This window comes from Epinephelus fuscoguttatus, linkage group LG7, assembly GCF_011397635.1.
Source record: "Epinephelus fuscoguttatus linkage group LG7, E.fuscoguttatus.final_Chr_v1".
Classification (NCBI taxonomy): Eukaryota; Metazoa; Chordata; class Actinopteri; order Perciformes; family Serranidae; genus Epinephelus; species Epinephelus fuscoguttatus.
Genome location: NC_064758.1, coordinates 21110388 through 21118362, shown reverse-complemented (window position 1 = coordinate 21118362; position 7975 = coordinate 21110388). Strand labels below are relative to the sequence as shown.

The 7975-nt window shown below is 41.2% G+C and overlaps 1 protein-coding gene across 2 annotated transcripts; it reads right to left on the bottom strand.

Moving 5' to 3' along the window:
* Positions 1-687: 687 nt before the first annotated feature.
* On the bottom strand, positions 688-2589 carry her9 (hairy-related 9). 2 transcript variants are annotated; one of them, XM_049582038.1, is made up of 4 exons: positions 2244-2589; positions 2000-2095; positions 1806-1893; positions 688-1697 (listed from the first exon to the last, which is right to left on the bottom strand). In XM_049582038.1, exons 1-4 carry the CDS (start codon positions 2349-2351, stop codon positions 1114-1116), a joined length of 876 nt encoding a protein of 291 aa, XP_049437995.1. In that variant the 5' UTR covers positions 2352-2589; the 3' UTR covers positions 688-1113. The 2 variants fall into 2 exon arrangements, with proteins under 2 accessions (XP_049437995.1, XP_049437996.1); XM_049582039.1 differs by having other exon boundaries at positions 688-1694.
* Positions 2590-7975: the final 5386 nt, after the last annotated feature.

The window sequence follows — 7975 nt, the reverse complement described above, 5'->3', positions numbered from 1 at the left end:
GTTTATGTGACAGGGTGTGATTTTCAGACTAAGTCATAACCAAGTATCAGATATTTTCAGTATATTTCTTAATCCACTCCGACTTCCTTGGGTTTCCCCGCCATCGAACCAAAGTCTGACCAAGTTCCCTCGTTTTCTCCTTTATTGAGGTGCAGTCCCTCTGGGAGTGAAAGTGAACAATTGATACACAAAAGGAAGCGAGGATCCTTCCATATTCTCCTTTCACTGAGGCAATCTGTTAGTGACATTAACCCCTGAGAGCATTTCCCAGGCTCATGAATAGGGTTTAAGACTTCTTAAAGCTCCCGCTGCATACAGGATGAGACCCTTTTCAAACTTTTAATTACCTTTATAGCAATAGAAAAATACACCCCCATTGTCCCCGGGGACCATTCTCCTGCGGGCCAGATGTAAAGAGCTCCCGCCAAACTGGTGACAAGGTGGTCGCTTAAAACTGAGGAGATTAATTGATTTAGGAGGTCATATTGGGAACATAGCCTAATCAATACGTACAGCTTCGATTTGGCCTCATAATACTGCTGTGACTCTGCTTAAAAAGTCATGCTCCCTAACTTTTACGCATGACTTTTACGCACGGCCTGACAACGACTGAATGACCTTAAAAACGTCTAAATAACGTGTAATAAAGTTATATAGATGTGATAGAAACAGGCTGCAGACAAGAAATTAATTTCTGAAAAGTCATTTATTAAAACAATGGGCCATCACCCAACTTCAGTTTTTCTTTCCAACACAGAACAAAGAATATAAAACACAGCTTTGGTATAACAATCAATAACAAATCTGTACAAAACTAAAACCTTTTCATAAAAAGTACTTCATAACAAAAATTTCCTATAAATCTTCCACATGTACAGCATATTTATCACCGACATCCAAATGTTGGAATCAGACAATAAATTAGAAAAAAAAACTTGTTCCATATAACGAAACTCTTTGAACTACTGGGGGCATTAAGTGGTTAGAGTTACCGTCCCGTAGCGGAAAAGTCACAGGTTCAACCCCCGCAACACTTGTCTGTGCAGTCAGTTTAATGTCTAAACTGGAAAAGTAATGCAAACTGGGTTATCGTGAGTCTCTTTTTCCCTTGCGCTACCAAGGCCTCCACACAGGCTCGTTGCCCTCTGAGCCGGTGCTGACTCCTACCGGGCTCACCGCCTGGGACCCCCCGGAGAAGGACGTCATGCCGTGGACTGGGGAAGCTGCAGTCGGTGCCGAGCTGCCATGCACCGGGCTGGCATTCACCGCAACAGGCACTCCTGCGTTTGAGTAGAGGGGGATGACAGGAGCTGTGGTGGAGGTGAACGCCGGGTTGGGGATCAAAAACGCGAACTGTCCATCAGTTGCGGGCACCAGCTGAAAGCCACCAAACACTTTAGGGGACACGGCCTCTGCCGGACTGAGTTTGGAGCCCAGAGCAGCAGCGTTCATGGGGAGAGTGGATGGGAGCTGCACATGGAGAGGCTGCGCCAGGTGCGCCTGCTGGGACGCGGCCTGCTGCGGGTAGTTCATGGACATCATCTGGCCCATGCAGCTGGACAGGTGGTTGAGGAGCCTCGACCTCACCTCCGTGTTCACCCCCTCCGAGGTGGACAAGAAGCGCGTGACCTCGTTCATGCACTCGTTGAATCCGGCTCTGTATTTGCTCAGGACGGTGGCATCTGCAGAGAGTGCTGCTGGGGGGAGAAATAAGCAGACATTAGAGAGACAGTTATGACTGAACATCTTCCTAATGACTTCATCATGGGTTTTTTTTACCCTCTTATATGATTTAATAAACTTACCGCTCATCTGCACGCGCTGCAGGTTCCGCAAGTGCTTCACTGTCATCTCCAGGATATCTGCTTTCTCCAGCTTGGAGTGTCTGGAGCTCTGTGGGGACGCAACATTGAAAATTAAATCTATACTCAAGACACATTTTTAAATCATACATGATCACGAAAGAGTGATTAAAAGCTTTGAAATGATCTGAACTTACATCTTTTTTAAGTGCGTCCAGGATGAGAGTTTTGAGCTGCCCAAGGCTTTCGTTTATTCTTGCTCTCCGGCGTTTTTCCATGATCGGTTTGGATGACTGCAAAGAATAAACAATAATACATAAATTTCATGTTCACACCTTGGACACTGCATGCCATGTCACATCATTATAACAAACATGTTAACTGCGTTATATCCCTTTAATGTAACGCTCTTAATTGAGAAAGTTAATAAAATAATCTTACCTTTCTGTGCTCGCTGGCATTTTTCGGTTTGTCCGGTGTGTGCGTCCCATTAGCAGGGGCACCGGCAATAGGAGATGCCGTCTGCTTTTCCATAGTGTCAGCTGGCATCGTTGATCAAACCAGGTACACGCGTAAAGAAGTAAATCCTCTGAAGCTCCGGGAAAACAAAAAGCGTTCACAAAGTTCACGTCTCGCCGCTGCAGGACATATAAGAGAGGTAACCCGACAGTCCCACCGATCGGTTCGCGTTGTGTGTCGCTTGTTATCACTGAGCTGTCATCTGAGTGCAGGGAGCGTGCGTTGCACCGTGCGTGGCGAGTCTCCGCTTCTGCCGCCGACACACGCCGCGGCGGTACTTATAGACGGCTCGCGTGCTCCCAGTTCGTGTGAAACCCTCTCTGCATTCTTTCCCACACTCGCCTCAGCCAATCGCAGAGAGGACTCACCCATTGGGCGCGGGGCAGACCGCTGATTGGACAACACCCCCGCGGGCCGTCAGTCACGCGCTGCTCAATCAGCCCTGCAGGGACAAACAACAAAGCGGAGCGAGCAGCAGCGGCCGAGCCGGGCTGTGAAGTGATAAGGGAGGGGAATGCGCCTGGATGTTTGCTTCCAACTTTGCTCCGTGCGCGTCAAAAAATGGTAGTGTGTGTGTGTGTGTGTGTGTGTGTGTGTGTGTGTGTTTACGGGAAGAATGTAGAGTGTGTTGACAGTGCAGCCAGTGCAACCCTACTTTCAACAGTGTGTGATAACTTAAGATATCTGTGTGTTTATTAAGATAAATTATTGCATTGTTTTCTGGCTGCAAATGTATAAATGCTTCTTATAAGAGAGTGATTATTTTGGCGTGAGGTGTGCGGTGTGCGTGCCAATAAAAACCCAGAATATTTATATTTTCTTTTATCTCCAAATCCTCGTGCCCTCCTCTCAAAGTTGGAAATGCCTGCTGCGTCAAATGGCGACTGAGTTTGTTTATCTCCACCATAAACATTTTTTGGCCCTACATGAAAACAAATAGACATTTCATCTATTTTTAAGACACCTCTTGCGCCTTCAAGGACAAGACATCTGTAATGGCACGCGAGGCGGTTTGCAGTAGCACGCACCAAGCCAATGGCATGCGGCCACTTTATGCAAATGAGGCAGGGCGCGCTCTGATTGGCTGCGTGAACGGCTCTGTGTCAATCATCCCGGAGCGGGAGCCGCTCAAAGGGGAAGAGAAGGAGGAGGAGGAGGAAAGGGGGCACATCTGTCCGCGTGCCATACGCGTAAAGTCTTCTCCGGTCTGCGCGGAGCACGTGCCAAAACCTGCAGATTACAGCCTGGAGACCAAGGAGCATTTAATGTCAAGCCTGAGAATCTGGAAACATTATATTTAAAGGGAATAGGGTAAAATATAAATTAGAACAGGCACATGTGAATCAGTGTGTTGGGTGGCATTAAAGCTGCATTAGGAATATATGTGGACTGCAGGATCTCAGTTTCTATGAAAAAGAAGCAGACGTTCAGTAATCCTAATGTCTGATTACATATAATAAGTGTTTAGGTTTTGAAGAAAATTATCGAAATAACACTGTAAATAAAAGTAGGATACAACAATAATAAATACAATATAAAGCCCAAAATGTTCATATTAAGTATCATGGAATAATAAGGTTTATGTGTCAGTGTGTCTCACGGGATGTTAATATAAGAAACAGAGTATTTGATGTGTAACTATTAAAACACATATAGATATTCTTTCTGTCACTGAACGCCTCTCCACCAGATTTATTAATGTGTGTGTGTTTGTAACGAAGTGTGACAGTGTTTGAAGGAGAAGAGCACCACCTAGCGACTGATTTGTATCAAGTTAAACAACTTGACATGATCAATCTCAGAGCATTTACCAAAGTAAATCAGTTCTGGCATTGAAGCTCCAAGCTTTTATAGTGGAATTTGAATAAAGTCTGCGTCAGGTGAAGCTCAGTGGGAATGGTGTTTATGAATGTTTACATGAGATGGGATATTTATCTTGTTGTTGCTCTCTAATTATTATACTTATTTGTAACCGTTAATGTACTGATACTTTATGAGACATCTTGTAACTTTTTATTTTTTATATTTCTTTGAATTTATTTTTTTGTTGGCTGTGTGTTATAAACTAGGAAGAAAGAGATAAAGCCTCTGCGAGGAGACAAGGAAAAGTTTTATGAGCACTATATGGAGATGACCACAGGGTGGCGCATCTGTGTCCAAATGAATGTGGAGATCTAGTAATAAACAATAAAATTAAGCAAAATTCAAAAGTTATTTTGTTATCTAATGTTACCATAATCTGGTGAATTTAATTTTCTGCTTATAAATCTGCTTAATAGTTATTAAGTCAGACATAAATCAAAGATCTGTCACATTTTTTTGTATTAACCTAACCATACCTAAACAGTTTATGTAAAAATGTAAGAAAAGAAAAGAAAAGAAAAGAAAAGAAAAGAAGAAGGGGAACAGGTGAAAAAAGTGGTAAAATGAAAAAAATGAGGAAGAAACCACATAGGAAATAGTTGTGCATACAGTAAATTATTATTATTATTATTATTATTATTACAAAAGTATGTTTTATGTGCTGTAAGATAAAAAGTTATGCATACAACAAATGTTTGTATATACATTTTTTATTTGTATCTATCATGTGATTATATATGTGTATACATGTATACATACAATATATGCAGTAGGATCTGCATATGTTTGTACATGTGCAGTCTATACATGTATATACAAATATCCATTTTTACAAACATAACTATAACATAACTATATTACAAATATACATGCAAAGACTGCACTGTTGTATCTCATTTAATCCTAAATTACATGTAATATGATATTTTTTATGTATTTTTATCATCTGTAATACAGCAAAGACTTTTATGGTTACTGCCACACCAGTGTTGAAATGTCACAAAGTACATTCACTCAAGTCCACTTATACACAAATTCGACGTACTCATACTTTGAGTATTTCAGTTTTATGCTACTTAATACCTTTACTTCACTACATTTATCTAACAACACTAATTAACAGTTACTTTGCAGATTCAGATTATTAGACCTGATGCAAAATATAAATCTTGTAATAAATTATGATGTAATAGTGTGGATTAAGCTACCCAGCAGTATTTAAATAATATGAAAACTGTCCCATCTTCACCAGCTGCAAATTTAGTAAATTTAGACATGAATATTAATGATCCAGTGATGTAATAAAGGGCATTCTGCACAGTGAGTAGTTTTGTTTTAGTATATTTTGATGCTAATACTTTTGTCCTCTAGTAAGATTTTGAATGCAGAACTTTTCCTTGTAACAAAATATTTCTACACCGTGGTACTGCTACCTTTACATAAGTAACAGATTTGAATACTTTTCCACCACTACACCCTACTATAAAAAATGACAAAAATAAAAGCAGATAGGATGTTTACTGTGAAGTATTATCGACTGTGAATCAGCTTTATAGTATCTGCAATCTGACTATCATAAAGTAGTGAAACAAAAAACCACAGTGCAACTTAAAAACTCAAAATCATGCTTTGAAAAAATATTGGTGAAAGGGCTCTTACATTCAAAAAACTCTGATATGGTTATTAAATAAAAGGAATGAAAAATAACTCTTGAAATTAACGATACCAGTTCTGCTCCTAAAAATATAGTTAAACAGTTTCCCATCACTCTTCATAAATCTGCAACAAATGCAAAGTTAATGTGAGTGAGCAGCAGATTTCCATGTTAAATCAGTGGGTGTACTGTGACAATAGGAGCATTACAGAGTCTAAGGAGGCGTAGATGTCACAGTAATCTTCAAACTGATGACAAAGTCTGTGATCCTCTGTTGGTCAGCAGTCTATTGAAACAGGCCAAATGTAATAAAATTTTGCTAAGCCCTGCTTCAGTTCAGTCTCTAGTAGAGTATCAGGCTTTGTTCAGTGGCTCATGTGCCCCCCCATGGGTGAGCTGTGTTGAGGCATGCTGGACCCTTGTTTACCCAGGATCCTGAGTCTCAAGGGCCAGCTGTGTGTGCTTGGGCTCACATCGCCTTTATTTGCTTTCGGATCGGCCCAAATGATGCAGATCTAATTCTACAGAGCGCACAGATTACACAACTGCTCCCTGCAGCAGTGGGGTAAATGCGATTTTGGTTTTAATAATTCTGTGTGGGTGAGGCAGCACCTGTTGAACCTGATCTGAAGTCAGAACAAGTCTGGCAGCTCTTGGTATTTCCGAACCCTATCCATCAATAATTCCCCCTCTTCATTCCTGCATTTCAAAGATCTCGGGCTCAGACAACAAAGAGAGCAGGAATTCCCCTTCAACTGAAAGAGACTTTTGAGTGACTTCATCATTAGAGCATCATTAAAGCTGGTGCCGACATTGCTGGCCTGAGGAATGCAGAGAACAGAAATCACTGCTGTTTTATAAGAGACGATCAACATTCACCAAATGAGAGCCAAAAGTACTTGCTTTTTGACTTGGCTTTATGAGATGGGGATCTGCAGGAGGAGATGTCGGGGGACATGAAAGGGCCCAAAAGGAGGGAGAAGCTGTGTTTGCAGACTTTGCAGAGTTCAGTAGTCTGTTGTCCAGATCCGGTGAATGCTCAGCAGCTCCTTTTGACTGCTGCCTGCTTAATTTGTTGTTGTACAATGAGCCGGTGCACTTCTCCAAATCCATGTGCAGAATGCAGAAGGAGAGTCAATTATATCTGTATTAGCTGGTGTCGGCTGGACAATCCCTTTATACACACTCCCCAATCAAGTGCTAGTAGATGTGTTTACCACGATGAATCCCCAATACCCAGCAGTCACAGTGACTGTTTGGGTGGCTTTGCTTTGTTTCAGATACTTTGTGACTATTTCAGAGAGGCAACACAACAAAGTGACCAAACATGATGCTGCTAAACATGTGGTGCATGAATCTGATTAAAGAAGGACACCACTTAAATTGAGAATTCCAATATGTTACTTCCATGGTCCAGGAAAGTTCAATCAATATTCGTGAACATGAGCTGCTCTTTCTCAAAGCCAGAAAACAGAGAAGTCAGTCTCCAACTTGTGATGTCATCAAGTATAAAGTCCAGAGCTGCTCCATACACTGATTTTGTGGACCCACAGGATGTTCATTTTCTTTTTATACCCAAAATGAGCTTTATTTTATTGTAGTGTTCTCAGTTCTGAAACATAAAATGTCTCCATATACTCAGACGATTCCCCTGGCCGCTCTCAGTGTCATCTAGAACATATTTCCTGATTGCCCATGGAGCAGCTCCAGACTTTATACTTGATGACATCACAAATTTGAGTTTCAGCACTCTACTTTTTGGATTTGAGTGAGAGTTGATCATATCTCCAAATATTTTTGGATTGTCTCAGACTATAGGAATTACATGTATGAATTTTGAAAATGTTTGTTGTTCCCCTTTAATATCCCTCATCCTACTGTCTGGGGTAGCTGCAGGCCCCACACGTAGCCTATACTTTGTGTCATATCTCACAGGTACTTTTTCATCATTCCAGTTTTTCATTTCTGATTCAATAAGTGTTTTTTAAAAGCACCAATGTATTAGTGTCCTGGGACAAATCCAGCCAAAAGCCTCCAAGTTTTCCTATTCAGTTTTAATATATGGAACTATTCACTGACTTATGTTTGCCATGTGTCTCAGTTTAAAGTCACACACTATCAGAGGGGGTCATTTCAC